At 52.6% G+C, this 15,751-nt stretch overlaps 4 protein-coding genes across 4 annotated transcripts; all 4 read right to left on the reverse strand.

Moving 5' to 3' along the window:
* Positions 1–2,472: 2,472 nt before the first annotated feature.
* Positions 2,473–5,095, reverse strand: BO95DRAFT_471118 (putative vacuolar segregation protein (Pep7); the record flags this gene model as incomplete). Its single annotated transcript, XM_025589569.1, has 5 exons — positions 2,473–3,314; positions 3,376–3,604; positions 3,667–4,041; positions 4,107–4,673; positions 4,819–5,095. The coding sequence occupies 5 exons, from the start codon at positions 5,093–5,095 to the stop codon at positions 2,672–2,674; spliced, it is 2,091 nt and encodes a 696-aa protein (XP_025445758.1). The 3' UTR covers positions 2,473–2,671.
* Positions 5,096–5,518: 423 nt separating this feature from the next.
* On the reverse strand, positions 5,519–9,899 carry BO95DRAFT_382089 (ion-transporting P-type ATPase SPF1). Its single transcript, XM_025583383.1, has 4 exons — positions 9,725–9,899; positions 6,363–9,657; positions 6,167–6,303; positions 5,519–6,107 (listed from the first exon to the last, which is right to left on the reverse strand). Coding segments are annotated over exons 1-4 (3,882 nt in total). The 5' UTR covers positions 9,727–9,899; the 3' UTR covers positions 5,519–5,659.
* Positions 9,900–11,343: 1,444 nt separating this feature from the next.
* On the reverse strand, positions 11,344–13,100 carry BO95DRAFT_479503 (uncharacterized protein; the record flags this gene model as incomplete). Its single annotated transcript, XM_025590110.1, has 5 exons — positions 12,711–13,100; positions 12,558–12,656; positions 11,853–12,344; positions 11,774–11,807; positions 11,344–11,735 (listed from the first exon to the last, which is right to left on the reverse strand). The coding sequence occupies exons 1-5, from the start codon at positions 13,023–13,025 to the stop codon at positions 11,344–11,346; spliced, it is 1,332 nt and encodes a 443-aa protein (XP_025445760.1). The 5' UTR covers positions 13,026–13,100.
* A 949-nt stretch (positions 13,101–14,049) lies between these two features.
* BO95DRAFT_460274 (putative integral membrane protein) lies at positions 14,050–15,247 on the reverse strand (the record flags this gene model as incomplete). Its single annotated transcript, XM_025588721.1, has 5 exons — positions 14,050–14,423; positions 14,485–14,549; positions 14,612–14,997; positions 15,054–15,158; positions 15,233–15,247. The coding sequence occupies 5 exons, from the start codon at positions 15,245–15,247 to the stop codon at positions 14,050–14,052; spliced, it is 945 nt and encodes a 314-aa protein (XP_025445761.1).
* Positions 15,248–15,751: the final 504 nt, after the last annotated feature.

Genomic DNA, 15,751 nt, shown 5'->3' on the forward strand with positions numbered 1-15,751 from the left:
CACAATTCAACCCCGCATTCGGATCCGCCTGCGCATCCACCAAAACCTCTACAACGTCAACAGCCCCCTTATCAACTGCCACCTCCAACGGCCTGACCCCATTCTCCTCCTTCCCATCCCTCACATTCACATCCGCCCCGGCCTTGACCAAAACCCCGACAACCGCCGCATCCCCTTTCTCCACCGCGACGCCCAACGGCACCCTCCCCGCCTCATCCCGAACATTCACCTCCGCCTTGGCCCCCACCAGCGCGGTGACAATCGCCAGACGAACCCCGGGATCTTCAATACTCCCGACGGCATACATCAACGCCGTCTTCCCCTGCCCATCCGCCGGTTGCACGTCAACCCCGACCCCGAGCAACCGGGTCACGACGGCCGCGTGCCCGCCCTCGACCGCGGCGCTCAGCGCCGACAGCCCGCCGCGGGCCGTCTCGCGCACATTGGGGTCGACAGTCCCCGTGCCCAGCAGGAGTTGCAGGACCTTGTCGTGGCCGTGCGCGGCGGCCCAGAAGAACGGGGTGCGGCCGAGCTCGTCACGGCTCTCGAGTTTGACGCCTGGGGTGCCCAGCAGGAGGGTGACGATGGTGTCGTAGCCTTGCGTGGCGGCGAGGAAGAGGGCGACTTCGAGTTTGTCTTTGGGGGGCGGAGGGTCGGCCATTTTTGCTTGTTGGGGTGTATGTTAGGGTGTAGAGCGTAGTGTGGCTTTAAGGTAGTCGTGGTATGTAACACCGTGCGATGTACACCCTGTAGACAGACCTGAGTCGGAACGCAAAGTAGTCGAGATCACAACAAGAGGAGGCAAGAAAAGAGGCGAGGCACCCCAACAACAAGAGGAGCGCCTAACCCAACCGGACGTAGGCACAGATACCTACAAGCAAGTGGGTAAGTAACCACAGACTACAACCCTCACCCCTCAAAGCTGAGCTGTTGCTAGTCGTAAGTACCCCAGATCGTCTCCGGATAGCGAGCTTCACAATCTCGTGAACAGAAGAAGGGGGCAAGAGCAAGCATTGATGGCAAAACACCTGCAACGCCTTTCCCCTCTCCCCAATACGCCTGTCCACGCTCCCAAGCCCAAGCCCAAGCCCAAGCCGCAGCCCCGCAGATGATGTTGATGGATGGGTGTGCAGTACACCTCACACACCCTCACCCCTCTCCAAGCACAGCACAGCACTGCCGACAATATAAGGCAGCGAGTCGCAGCCAGCAGCGACAGTGCAGCAGCAGCAGCAGCAGCAGCAGCAGCACAGCCAAACAACCCCAGCAGCCAGCGCGATGCGTCCGAGTCAAAAGTTCCGCAAATTGAAGTCGAGTACGAACTCGCTTATACACGGAATGTATAACTAATTCACTGAATCCAGATTCGGGATCCAATTGATCAGTAACAATAAGCATGGGACACGAAGCATGTACCCTCAAAAACAATAATGAAACAAGTGAAGAAGAAAGAAGACCCAAGGGAAAAAAGAAGAAGAAGGAAAAAAGGACAGAACGTGGTCACCAACCCACCCCGGCTACCCTACTACCCTACTACCCTACACAACCCAACCCAACCCCAACCCAGCCCCAACCCTTCACTTCACCAACCAACCCACAACCCCCGGATAGAGACCACATTTAGCCTCATGGGGAATTCACTTCCCTGCCCGACTAGACAGGAGAAAGAACACCATCACCAACCCCGCTATCTTCTCCAATGCCTGCACGCAGCAGCAGCAGCAGCAGCAGCAGAATCAGTGAATGTACAGTACAATACAGCAAGCAAGCAATAGACCCGCAATCTGCCAGGCCACGTGTGCCCTAATCACTGGTTGGAACTTGGGGGGGGGGGGTGTGATTCGTGCTACTCGATTCCCCTCGAATTGCCGCCCTGGAAGAACTCGAGCTCGAGCATGGATCATGGGTTTGATCGTGGGCCGGTTGCCGTGCTATGAGTACTAGTTTAGCTTGGGTTGGGATTTGGGCGGGTGTGGTTGCCGTTGGAAATCGGATTGCGGATTGGGGGAAGGGAGTCCGGGGGCCTCGGGTCCGGGGGGCTCCGTATGGCGTGCTTGATTTTCTTATTAGGGCACGCACTGTAACTACAGTACTGTGCAGTGCAGTGCAGTGCTATGATGCAGCGGGTACTTTTTCAGAGACAGAGATTGGGGTCGTGATTGCTGAATTGGATGGATTGCTTTGGTGGGAGGAGGGAGAGGAGGGCGGGTGATTACTGATTACTACTTCCGAGCAAAACATAGGGTTCCAAATTCGAGAGAATGTCGGAATGAGGGGAAAGGAGGGGAAGGACATGTCAAAAAAGGCAAATGTCGCTGCAACTGCCATGCCATGCCATGCCATGCAACGGCTGCTGCTCCCTTGCAAAGCTGCTCCGAGTCTTCCCAAACCTTGCACGCAATACGGAGTAGAATACCTAGACTACGCTGTACTCCACTCAATGAACAATCCAATCATTCAATTCGATGGGACTCCCCGTTCGTCATCCAACCACGCATGCATAACACTTCATACATACATACATACATACATACAAAACGCCTATGCTATGCAACTTCAACGCAGAAACTGACAATGACCCACAACGCCGTGCCTGCACTGGGCTTGAATTCAATTGTAGTAAAGAATCGAAAGGAAAAAAACGTCAACCGTGGAGTATAGCACACCACCATCAACTACCCGGCTGACGATTGCCGGTGTAGACACCCTCAAAGTCTAATCCATCAAGCATCCCGTTGACCCGGTCTATCTCCCGCGTGAGATCCTCGACATTCATCGCCAGACTGCTGACCTCATCGAACTTGCGGCGTCGATTCGCGTCGGCGATCATCTCCGACACGAAGAACTTCTGTTCCTCGAGCACAATCAGCCGCTCCCGGAGGGCTTTCTCCTCCGCCTCCAGCGCGGAGACAGCGCTGCTCGTGTCACTGGCGAGGCTGCTCGTGCTGGCGCTAGCTGCGATGCTACCATATTTGATGGACGCCAGAGCGGACTCGGGACGTCGAGGGCTGCCGATGGGCCCTTGACTCGGACTCCCAGGGGTACTACTGGAGCCAGGCAGTCGTCCATTTCCGTTGGGAGTGGCATGTTTGAGCAGCTTGGGAAGCGTCTTCAACGGCAACATATGTAGATGCAAGAAATTGCTTGCCTGCTGATAGATGGCCTTCTGCAGGCGCTGTTGTGTGGGCGACTCCGTCGGCATATCCCGGATCCGTCTGGCCGCGACATCATACTGGGCGAACGAATCCGTGAGTCGTTTACGGACCTTGGAAGCCTCCGCGATTTGTGCTGATGAGGGCGGTCGTCGAGGATCTCTGCCCACAAAAGTTAATGACTCCCTTCGAAGACCAGCGCAAACTGCTATAGTGTACATACTGCAAAGTTGTTAGGAGCTTCTGAAACTTCGGTAACAAGAGCCGAATGCCTCTCTCGAACTGTGTGAGGTTCTCATAAGCTCTCACAGCTGGGGATTTCCGGAGGAGTTCGGCCTCAAAATCGCGTCGATCGAACAGGGTCGATCGGCAGTCCTTGCATAGCCTGACATCTACATTGATCACGCCGGCGCGATCTGACTTCTCCGCGGGTGTGGTAGCGACTGCCGACTCTGCCGACATCAAATCTCTGTAAGCTAGTATTCCCCAATGACGGTTCACAATGGCAACGTACGGGACGATATACTCAAGGGAACTTCGGTGGAACAGGCCGTTGCAGGATCACCGCATACAACCCGTCCGCAAGTTCTGCAATGATGTCTGCGGAAAGAGTAGCTGGAGAATTCCTGCTGGCAAAAGGGACAGCGGAGGACGCTTGCATCGTCCTGCCAGCTGACGATAGTCTGCTCCAGAGCTTTCCGCTGGTCGCCCTGCCACGAAAGCGACCACAGTTTGTTGGCGTTCGATTGGATCTGATCCACCGGCAAGCTCGCCAACAATTGTGTGAGTCGCGTCAGGCGTTTCTCCAGACGCGAAACCTCCAGCAGCGCCTTGTCGACCGTATGTTTCCGGACAGCCTTGAATTCATCCATCCGGTCTCGCGTCAAGCCTATTTCCAAGCCAGTCAGCCTACCGAAATTCCCGCTCCCATTACCACCAGGAGTCGAAGATTACCAGTATGATCGTTATACCCCTCCCTGGACTTGTAACAAGTCTCACAAACCCGACACCACAGACCCCGGACCGGCTCATGCTGCGCCGATCTCGACAGCTTCATCTGATACATCGTATGCTCCTCGCAGAACAGCTTCCCGCACTTGCGACAGTTGACGCAGCCATTCGTCGTGTTCAGCCGCTTCCCGCACGACGGCTCCAAGCACGAGTCGTACAGGGTCCGACCCTGCCAATGTTCCTTCGTAATGATATCATCTGGATCGAGCGGTCTCTCCGACAACGACGACGGCGGTGGCGGCGGATGATTCGCATTTGAATGGGTTGATGCGGTCGGGCCGGACGGCGACGCGCGACTCGGCCCCGCGAAGGGCAGCTGGAGGTTCTCGTTCGATTCGAACACGTCGAGCCCCTTGAGTTTCTGGTTCAACACCGCAAGAGGTTGGAACCGCTTCGCTTTGTCCATCTGCGTCTTGAACCAATCTTTGACTTCGTCTTGCCGATCATCTTCCAGGTTTTGGTGTACGTCATCGATGTGTCTAGCGGAGAGCAGGAGGGACATGGGATTAGCTGTGTGGCGCCGATCAACGAAGGTAGCGAGCGTTGGGGTACCTGTTCAATTGTAGTAGTGTCACCTAAGAGTTCCAAGCTCGGGTCAGTCTGCCGGCACTCGATGGAGGGAAGGGGAAGCACCGCTGCCATACCATCTCTTCACTGCAAATCGGACAGACTAGCTGAGCTCCGGCAGCCGCCGGAGCGGCAGGTATCGCGGTCGAGGCATTTTCGAGAGAGATGCGCGAGGTCAGATCTTGGGCTTCGGACGAGAATTGAGAAGTGGACGCCTGGGAACTGAGGGAAAGACTGCTGGCGGAGGGCGATAAGACAAGGTTCCTTGGATGGTTCAGTTGCGGAGACGGGATCGCAGCAGCGGATGGAGAACGAGCGTTCGCGGGGCCTAGAACACGACCTCCACCCAGCGTCCTCCGGGACATTTTGGCTGGAGACTATGAGCGCATGAGAGACGGAAGCCCACGTGGAGCGAAGGAAAAGGAGAGGAACAAGAAGGAGCAGTAAAAGAAGGAGGAGTGAGTTATCGCCAAAAGGGGGGTGAATGGGAGGGGAGAACGGTTGTGAGAGGGAGAGAGCGTCAGTCCAGCGGCAGTCTTGCCCGAAGGTGGAGCTTCAAAGGGGGGGGGAAATGAGGAACGGAGGAGGGAGGTGACAGACGGAGCCGGAAACTGGCTTATCGTTCGCCGGCCGGCTTGCACACCTGAGGCACAAATTCATGGTTCTACACAACTGAAGAATGATCCATTCTGTCACATTCCATTGAGTTTTACACTTACTCATTAAGCAAGTGTCTCAGTCACTACGTCAATCCATAATGCAGAAGACACCACGCAAAATTCTTCTATGACTTTATTTGTTCTATGAACACATTCCTATGGCCATAAGGGCCCTACTCACCAATCAGCATAATAGTATATATCTAGACAGGACATAATCATAGAGGTCTCTCTAGTGTACCCAACACCCTAAATTGTTTCTAAGCCTCCTCATGCCTTTGTCTCTGTCTGCTGCTCCAACGCCTCCAGGCGCTTGCGCTCCGCCTCACGCTGGAGCTGATCCGGCCGGCGAATAGCGATATCCTTCGGCCGGAAGTCACTGAACAGTCGCTTGAGCACGTTCTCAATGATCCAGCATCCAGCGTAGTCGAAGACCATCAGGACAGTCAGAGTAGCCTTGAACTCAGTGCTGAAGGGAACAAGGCGCAGCTTCTCGTTCAGTTCCGGAACGAACTCCGTGGCGCAGGAGAAAGCAACCCCAGAAGCAGCTACCAGTCCCCAATACATCGCCTTGTTCTCACGAATCGACTCTCTGAAGGGACGGCCCTGGTAGTTGATCGAGAAGGTCGAAATCTGCTGGATGAGCTGAAGCAGGTAGATGGCGCTGTTAAGAAGCGACGGCTCGAACTCTCCCTCTAGATCAATATCGGATTGTCTCCTATTACCAATTAGCATTTCTCTGCAACCTTGTTGTTCGTAATAGATGGAGTAACTCACGGTTCGATCGAGTAGACGTAGTTCGACAGATAGATCAAGGTAACAATGTGAATAGCAAATTGACCAAGCACAGAGCCGATGATGTAGACGTTGAAGATGTTCGGTTGCGGACGTTCCTTGGACAAGCCTTCCACAGACTAGTTCCGGGAGTTAGTAAAGCAAAGATAAAGGGTTGTATGCATCAGAAGTAACTAACCTTCGCGCGGGAGATGGAAAGGAAGCAGACACTCATCAGCATACCGCTGATGGTGACTTGACCGTCACCAAACTTGATGCCGTCCAGGTAAATGACACTCAAACTGTATGCACTGATCAAGCAGTTCAAAGCGAGAATCTTGTACATCTGGATGGTCGCAACAAGGGTGCAGCGTCCCTGACGAAGAATGTTAGGGATGGCGATAACATTGGCAAGCTTGCTGGTGAACGGAGCAGCGACCGAGGCGTCTCCGAGCTTCAAAGTCGGGGGTTCGTTGTCATCGAGTTCTTGTTCCATCATGGACGTGGTGAGCTTGTCAGCGAATCCAGCAGCAGACACCGCCGCCTGTTGCCGCCGCTGTTGTTCGGGGGTCAAATTGGCGTTGGACTGTTGTAGGGCTTGGGCGCCGGGCGAGGTAATGGTCGGAATTGCTTCTGCCTGGGCCTGCGCACCTGAATTGGCGGCGCCCTTGCGCTGCGCTTCACGATCGATAGCCTTCTGGTAGTGGGGGTTGCTGGGACCAGGGGGGTACAAGTGGGCGATCTGAAGAGGAACAGGAGGAGCGGGCTGGTTGAAACGTTGCATCATACCAACCTGCTTCTCGTAGATTTCCTTCATCTTGGTAGTTCGGTAATGGTCGGCGATTCTTTGAAGATCCTCAGGGGAACCGTTCAGAAGGGCAACGCCAACATGAGCTTGCTTCAGAGCACCAACGTCGTTGGTACCATCACCACACATCAGAGTCGTGTAACCAGCATCCTTAAGACCCAGGAGAATATCTTCCTTCTGCTTAGGAGAGACACGGGCGTAAACCCAAGTGTGGCGAAGAAGATCGGGCAAGGCCTTCTGTCCCTTGAACTTAGCCAAAGCGTAGCCAGTGACACAGATGTCCTTGGTGTCCAGGATGCGACGGTCGAGGGCTTGGGTAGGATCGACATCAATGTTAACTTTGTCATCAATGCTCCGCCAGACCAGCTTTGTTCCAGACTTGTCATTCTCAGGAGCATCGAGGATCAAAACCTCACGGTCCACAATTTCGACTTGACGCGCAACATGGACGGCAGTCAGCGGGTTGTCACCGGTGATCATAACAACACGATGGCTACTCTCGTTAAGCATGCGAACCGCCTTGATGGCATCGTCCTTAAGAGGGCACTGCAAGACGAGGAAGCCGGCAAAGGTCAAGTCAGACTCAACATCCTCACGGGTGTAGTTGTTGATGCGTCCGCGAGAAAATTCGGACTCATGGGAAAGATACTTGTAAGCGAGAGCAAGGACACGGGCACCGTTACGGGTGAAGTACTTGTAAGTCTCTTCGTAACCCGGAGGAGTATCAACAAGCATGGTACGGATAGTCTCAGGAGCACCTTTGACACCCACAAAGGTAGACTTGACCTTCTTGTGGGCCTTGCGATCATCAAGGACAACAGTAGCAATCGTGCTCTGGCGCTTAAGCGCAGAAGAGAACTGGAACCGCCTCACAACTTGAACGGACTCGGGAACAACGGGACCAGTGGCAGGCGTGGCCTTACCAGTCAAGGTATCGTTCTTGCCGAGGGTCCAACCGAGCCACTTCAGAGTAGCCTTCTCCATGGGGTCACCAACCACTTCACCCTCATCGAGTTTGACCAGGGCGTGAGCACTGGCGAGTACAAGCGTAGTGTCGAGTCCGATGTTACCACCCTTGGCCAGCTCGGTGTGCGCGCCGTCCGATTCAACCTTAGCACCGGCGTGACCAAGAGTAAGCCCAGCAACACCGTCAACAACAAGATCTTCACCGGTCAGTGTGCCGGTTTTGTCAAAGCAGGCAACATCGACGCGTCCAGCGAAAGGAATCCGGAAAGGCTCCGTGCAGAAGATGGCGAACTTGCTCAAGGCAGCCAAGCTGGTGTTGACGGCAAGACTGAGTTCCATGGGGAGTTCGGGAGGGACGACGCTGGTGATGATCAAGACACAGTCCAAAAGGAGCTTTGACCTCTTGCGATCCTGCGCAACACCCTCCTGCCAGACGTACCAAGAGGCGGCGATGGCGAAAATGAGAAGGAACAGGATGAAAAGTAGAGCTTCCGCATTGTTGGCAGAGACGCGTTCAGTAGAGTAGATCATTGTGCGCACGAGACTACCCTGGCTGGTCTCGAATCCGGTCTTGACGACGACACCGAGCGCGCCAGCATCCGGAGTAGGGAGAATGCTCGAATCATTCTTGTAAACGAGATCCTCGGGGGCGGTGTTTGCATGGGTAATCTGCAGGACCTTAGTACCTCCGTGAACGAAAGCGTTCTTATCCAATCCATCAGGCTCAATCAGGTCGTCTCCGGGTCTGAGCTGAACTGATTCCTTCAGGAGAGGTGTGCTCTCCCCAGAAAGCATAGCCTCGTTGACGATGGCGCTGCCCTCGATGAGTAGAATATCACAGGCAACACCGCCATCCTCCTTGGTACGGTTGACAGACATAAGGTCACCGGGCAAGAGCTTGTCACTGGTGATCTTCTGCCACTTCTTCTCACGGTAGACCCAAACATCGTAAGGCTTGATGTTCATACCCCGGAACTCACTGAGGGTCCTCTGCCGTTGCCAGACGACTGTGCTCTCGAACATGACGAGCATGAAGAGCGTGAACAAGGAATAGTACCAGTATTCATCCAGCATCCACAAACCGACACAGAAGATCTGGAAAACGAAGAAAGGCGCGACTGCGTGCTCCTTCCAGAGCTCAACGAAACCGGGAACGGGAATGTCGAAAGTGTTATCTCCATAGTGGTGGCGAACGCGCTCAATTTCTTCCTTGGTCGTGAAGCCCTGGCTCTTCTGAAAGAACTTGAGTGCAGGCTTGGGCTCTGCATCAAGAACGTACGACAGAGGAGCGAAGGACTTAGTCTCTTCATTGAAAAGAAAACGGCGCTTCTGGAACAAGAACGAGATCGTCTTCTTTCCACCACGAGTGTCAACGACCAACGGACAGATCTCAGCGGAGCCAGCGTTGGCGGCCGGGATGACCTTGATAAGACGGGCAGAATCGACCGACCGGGCCTTGGTAGCGGTAAATAGGGTTTGGATATTAATATTCCATTTTGTCATCAGCCAAAGGAGTGACTGCGCCGTGATGATCGAGCCAGAAAAAACGAAGGTCCATTCCTGGCCTTGAATGTAGGTATCGTATCGCTCAGGAGACAGGTAGAAAGCGAAAAACGCCGGCCAGATAACCAGGAAAGGCCAGACGTAGGTGTGTAGCTGTGTGGGAAGGGGATTGTGAAGCGAAGCATATTTGATCTGGTGATCATCCACGAGTTTCGCCCTATGGTCAGACATGCGTGTTAGTAGATGAATGAGGATAAATGCAGGCCAAAGAAGGCGAAACTAACATGATGACACTCGGATGACCACGACGCGGGTCAAACGACGCGAACTTAGAAAGTTGGAAAAGGCCTCTCAGTAGGTAAGCATAGGTGATGAGACGCCTAAACCATGGAATCCAGGCTGCTGATGTCGAGCCGCTGTCGCAACGAGAGATGAAGAGGAAAGCACGAAGAAGCCACCTCAACGGTATAAATTTGGGGATTTCCTCGCCGCCGGGAGCTGGAGGTACGGAAACCCCCGTCGGTGGTTACGATTGGCCGCCACGTGCCCGCACGGAGCTGGGATTTTCCCGGCCGCTTTGATAAGAGATGATGCAATTCCCATCCATGATCCATTGACCTCCACACAGCTTTGTTCTCTCTGCAACCAGTACAACAGTAAGGGTCCAAAGTACCAGGCTGGGGTATATCTGACTGCCCTGCAAGCCGCCCAGGGCAGCTATAGACCACATTTCTCAATCCTCCATATGTCTCTTCCGGGGTATATGCAACATTTGCGCTGACTAGGCATCGATAACTGCATGCTGATGTTTGGCCCACAAATGTCACTACTATACTTTGGATGTATCAATTCTGATCTGTAACGAGTAGATTGCAGCCAGACAAGCCAACAGACTCTTAATACATCCTCAGGCTTGACCACAACATGCCGACTTGATTCGTTCCCCACGCTAGATTGTCGCGTGCATGGATAACCACTCGGGTTGCTGTAGATCGATACGATATATCTACTACTGAGTCGTAGCCATAAATACCTAAAGTGAGCAAGGCTGGGCGCGGCGAACAGCCTCCCGATGAGCTTGCTGAGGAGGACAACCTCCAATGGAGCACAGAGTCCTCCCGAGCTCACGTTTGGCGTGTTCAGAACGCAACATCAGAGCTCTACCGGCTGATAGTGGCTGGGGCACTTCTCAATACTGACTGGCGTGCCGCGCGTTCAAGGTCCGCAATGAAGGTACAAGCTCGGTCCTCAGATCCGTGTCCCTCATTCTGCCGTGCAGCTTGTGTGGCTAGGTCATTAAGGAACTGCGAGACCTGACTCATGAGGACAACATCGTCCGTCGCAGTTTGTGCGCTTGGATTTGGTGGGTATTCCAGAGAATTGTTTGCATAGCGATTATGGAGTAGAATATGACGAGCCTGAAAGACTTCAGGTTAGAAGACTTAGCGAGAGATAAGAATCCAATGATCAGCGGACGGGTAGTAGGCCTTTGTTCAGATTGCGAACCAGAAGACCTTAGGCTCCAAAACCTGCTTCACTGCTAGCAGAAATTGCAAGGATGAACAGCAGGCAGACACAGAGATTTCTAAGCTTGTACCGACTCCCTCCAGCTCTACTTTATGCCGGAGGCTCCATGACTTGCAGCGAGTGCTTGCCAGATGGACATAAGCCAGACAGTGGTGAAATTCGAGACGAAGCATGACCGCCCGCATGTCTGCGCCATCCCGGCCAATACCGGCGGCTGCAGAGAAGAAAAGCTTCGGACGATGATCAGGTGCAACGGTCATTCGCCATTCTTCCAGCTGACCATCTAATGTTCAGATGGCCTGCAGAATCTCCCCATCACTTTTTTCGAGGGCTCGTCGAGAGTACAAAGCAGTATAAGCCCGGCAGCGGATCTCCGTTAACCGGAGATCGCCGGGAAATAGAGGCTGTGAGTAAATGTCTGCTTCCATGGTAAATGAACATAATCCTTGTAGCCTCCAGGAAGACTCAGGTCGCAATTGTGCTCAGATAGAAACGGTGGCTGTTCCGTGCGCCGACCAAGTTCTTCATCGAAATGATAGCACAACCAGAAAAGGTTTCGAAGATGCGCGTCTACCCTAGTCCCTAGCTCACTCGAATTGGTGAAGAGCGACGCGCGCTCGAAGCATGCCTTGGAATGGCCTCCAAGAAGGAGTACTACTCGAGAGGCGAAAGTGCTCCACATGACAGCCATTCGAAGTTTTCCCGAGAAAAGACAGACGACAATCGTGATGACTGATGTTTGCAGCAGGTCTAAGTCGGGCTCTTGCCCTATGTGCATTGAAGTCTCAATATAATGCAAAACGCACAAACGTTCAGTTGGCGATGTCCGATGGCCTGCGTCTAATTGATGTATTGACATGAATAGAATGCAAGGAAAGCCCACACGCAGAGACAATCAGACTTCCTAGCCCCTCGCCCACGGGGATCAGTCTCATAAGCATACGATACAGTTTGGTCGAAGAGAACGGGGTCTAGTGTCGGGAATATGGAGCTATAAATCGTAGAGTAGAAGTCAACGGCCAGGGATTTGATCACATCATGCTCAGGTAGACTTGTTCGGTCGATTGAACTCGATTCATGATTCAGACCGGGGCCAAATTGTGCAACATTCTCCCAGGGTGGAGAGTTAGAAGACTCAATGGTCGGTGATGATCGTCTGGAAGGCTGGCTAACCTGCGTGCCCGATAATGCAGGTATGGTGTCTGAAGATGATGACAACGAGGCGCTCCCTTCAGTTATAGGGACTTTGCCACTCAAGTGCGCCGGAGAGTGATTTCGAGGTTTACTAGGCGGTAGGGTAGAATCTCCCACCACATCATTATCAGACGCATTGGTATGAGGTTCTAATGTGACACTCAATTTTTGCGGTACTTGAAACTAAATGAGACACCTCGTGCTCTGTGCTTGGGCAAGCTTGTGAAGTGAAATTCGAACTGACCGTTTTGAGAGCTGCTAGCATTTTCTCGTGGCTGCCTAAAGACGGTCACGTCAGCGCACACTTGAGGAGCCAAGTAGGGAATCTCCCCATGAATCACTCCAATGACCCTCAGTTGAAAGAAGCCGTGGTATTGATATAAGGAATTCACTCACATGTAAATTGCGACGTCTCTTGCGTTGCCTATCATATAGACAGGGGACGTCCTGATGAGTGCACCAATTGCACCGGGGTTGGGCCGCATCGCATTTTATCTATACACCATGAGGCTTGGCTGATAGACATCATGTACTGAGTAGATAGCTTACCTTTTGCCGATGACATCTATCACAAGCGCGTGAAACCCGTGTTCTACCTGCTTTTTCTCCGAAGGCGAGAGAAACCACCTTGAAGCCGGAATTCATGTTGTCGGGGCGCATCCGAGAGTAGCATTTTGTAGAGCCGTTAGCGCAGGAACAGGAACCCCCTACAATTCTTTTCGGGAAGCCGAAGCGTACGGGATCATGATCTCCAACCCAGCCCACGAGATCGGGATTGCCGCTGGAAATACGTTCTTTGTCTATGCTTGCATCGCCCAAGAACACCTGGGATGACGAAACTGAGTCGGGCCTGGGACTAGCCATGAAATTATAGGTTGTTCTTAATTTGCATTTGGGTTGAAAGACCAATGACCTATCGCAGGGGAATTCCAAGCTTGGATGGTAGACCGTGATAAAGACGATGCCGCAAAGACTTCTGAGCGCCAAAGAGCAGCCCTACTCTTATACCCGTGGCAAGTCCGAGGCAGGCTACAACATTGAGGCAGAATTCTCTGCTTGCACAGGGGTTGGTCTCCACCGATCAGATTCGCCTTCCCAAGGCCCGATAGGAACCGTGACATAACAAGGCGCAGGAGATGACCTCCCGGTACATCCTTCAGGAAGTAAGACCTAAAACGAATGCTCTCAAGGTCTGATTCATCTAGAGCGTCTTGGAGCATCTGCTCCCATACTATGTTTGTTTGAATTCAAGACCGAGTTGAGAGAGAGAGAGAGAGAGAGAGAGAGTCGATCCCAAGGGACTTGCGTTGGCCAAAATGTACACTGGAAGCGACCCCAGTACCCATGCCTTAGTACGTTATCACTTGTTCAGTTGGTTCCAGTAGTTGGGAGCAAGTCGGTTCAATTCAAGGTTGAATTGGTTCAATCGATCCATTCCTCCAATCAGGGCAGCTGCTTGTATCAAGTTCACCGAGTGCGTCAAGAAATGCTGAGGTATTCGGCATTTTTACCTTTTCGAGACCGGCAGAGGCGAAGCCTTGGAGAAGCTTTTGGACGAAACATGACATCACATGTGTGCGAATGAAGAATATATGCATCAGTCTAGCCCCCCCCCCCCCAAACTGGCCGTCGATTGCAAAGGCATGCACTAATCGATATGCTCAGTAGCTTTCAAAAGCTTACATGCCGACGCCCAGGCACTCTCCTACATAGCTGTCTTAGTAATCTTGGCTGTATGCTTGATTGTTATTCTATGAAGGTAAAAGACTAGGGCTTGTCCGAGTAAGGTATACCTACTACCTACTAACAGGAGGTCGTGTAGACACACAGAAATATCATAACGGTAATTAAATATATCGTAAGTAAGCTGCCAGTAGCAGGAGAGATCCTATACAATGTCTGAAGTCACCACAAAAGACTTGTGTATATTGACCCCATTCATTCGCTTAGGCTTCGGGTTGAGGTCCTCCTGACTACTGTGCGGGCTCCCAGCCGAGGTTTGTATAGTCGTGACCACGCCCTGAGAATCTTCCGGATCGAGATCCGGCCGCCAGTATTTCGTCGCGTTGCTCTGTGAGGGGTGGGTTGCATGGCCGATCGAGCTCGAAAGAGGTATGCTACCCCCTGTTTTCTTGCTACGTGTGGCGCCATAGCTGGCGTCACCAAGCCAGCGAAAGAGAGGACGCAGGGTTACAAGACACCCTGCCGTGATGCCAAGGCCAGCCTCGACATTGGACCAGATCGAGATCTGCGCTGTAGCGTCTGAAGAAAGTTCTAATAAGTAATTTGTGTGGATCTCGTGTGGGGTGAAATCGAAACTTACAGAGGAACTCCTTGTCGTTGTAAGTAGGCAGAAAAGGTATGCGTACAATCACAGCTGCGCTGGCTCTATCGGCTCATTAGTTCATGGCTGATTATCAGGCAATGAAGGTTTATCCAAGAGTACTCACACGCAACCCATGCTCAAAATCCCTGCTAGCGCAGCCTTAGTTCTTGTACTCATTTGCAAGTTCCAGACTAAAAAAGCAGGTAACAAGCCCAGAATCAAGTCGCAGACCATGGCTGTTACACTATACAGGTAGGCGATATCGATGAGGTAGTCGATAGAGATGCAGGTCCCAGTGGAATGAAAACGTCGCCAAAAGTAGGAAACCGGTTGGCATTCTAGAGTCAACATGAACCAGAACACCAGGCCCACGACAATCGAGATGGCAATGACAAACCACAAGAGCATCTTGTGTATCCGTGAGACGGTAAGCCGGAAGAGAGTCAATGCAATGGAGACCTTGGCAACAACTACCGTCACGACATAGCTTGTTTGACCTAACCACCACCACTGCAAAACATCAACTTACTTTGCCGTTTGGAAAAGGGTATTCTTAGATCACATACAAACAAGGCGGTTTCTAACGTGTCTTGGTCAAGCCACTCGAGTTTTTGGCCCATGCCATACACTGACCCGGTGATACCACATAAGGCAAATAGAATCTCCAGCGCCTATGGTGGATTCACTCAATCAGCATGATTCAACAAGAAAGCCACGAGGATGGCAATAGCAGCTAGCCACATACCATGGCTAGAACCATCAATGCATCGTCCCATCCGAATGCGCGCACCAGTCGCAGTCTCACGAAACATCGTAAGCAGACGGAAATGAAGGAAAGTCCGAGGAAGACCACGGTAACAACGAAGATGGGCTCGCTGCGACCTTTGAACTCAACCATTGTAAATTGTCTGTGAGGTGAGGTCAATCACGACTGAGGATAATAGTCTAGGAGCCGATGACATAGTTATCTCAAAGCGGAAAAGCAACCATCAAGGAAGCGAGGAAAGAGAGAGAAAGAGAGGCGGTAGCAGCACACGAAATATTGCACTGCAGGTGCCGGACGATAGCACTTTAAGGGGAGCAGACTGGCTGCATAAGATGAAGAAGCTTCTACGCTAAGGAGTCGGACCGGGTCGGACTGTCTGACAAGGCATGGAATGGAAGGTTTAGTGAAGAGTGATGGGGCATGGACCCAGTGGCAAGGAAGCGACTCTGAGGGTGAAAGAGTGACACATGGATCCCAGCAACTGCAGCTTGGGTGGGG

The sequence above is a fragment of the Aspergillus brunneoviolaceus genome (genome assembly GCF_003184695.1).
Source record: "Aspergillus brunneoviolaceus CBS 621.78 unplaced genomic scaffold BO95scaffold_10, whole genome shotgun sequence".
Lineage (NCBI taxonomy): Eukaryota > Fungi > Ascomycota > Eurotiomycetes > Eurotiales > Aspergillaceae > Aspergillus > Aspergillus brunneoviolaceus.

What these genes read in the sequence shown, in the direction of transcription:
- BO95DRAFT_382089 (XM_025583383.1), bottom strand. An exon ending in TTTCCATCTCCCGCGCGAAG is followed by an intron (nt 6,304 to 6,362) that starts GTTAGTTACTTC and finishes TCCCGGAACTAG; the next exon opens with TCTGTGGAAGGCTTGTCCAA. An exon ending in TACGTCTACTCGATCGAACC is followed by an intron (nt 6,108 to 6,166) that starts GTGAGTTACTCC and finishes AATTGGTAATAG; the next exon opens with GAGACAATCCGATATTGATC.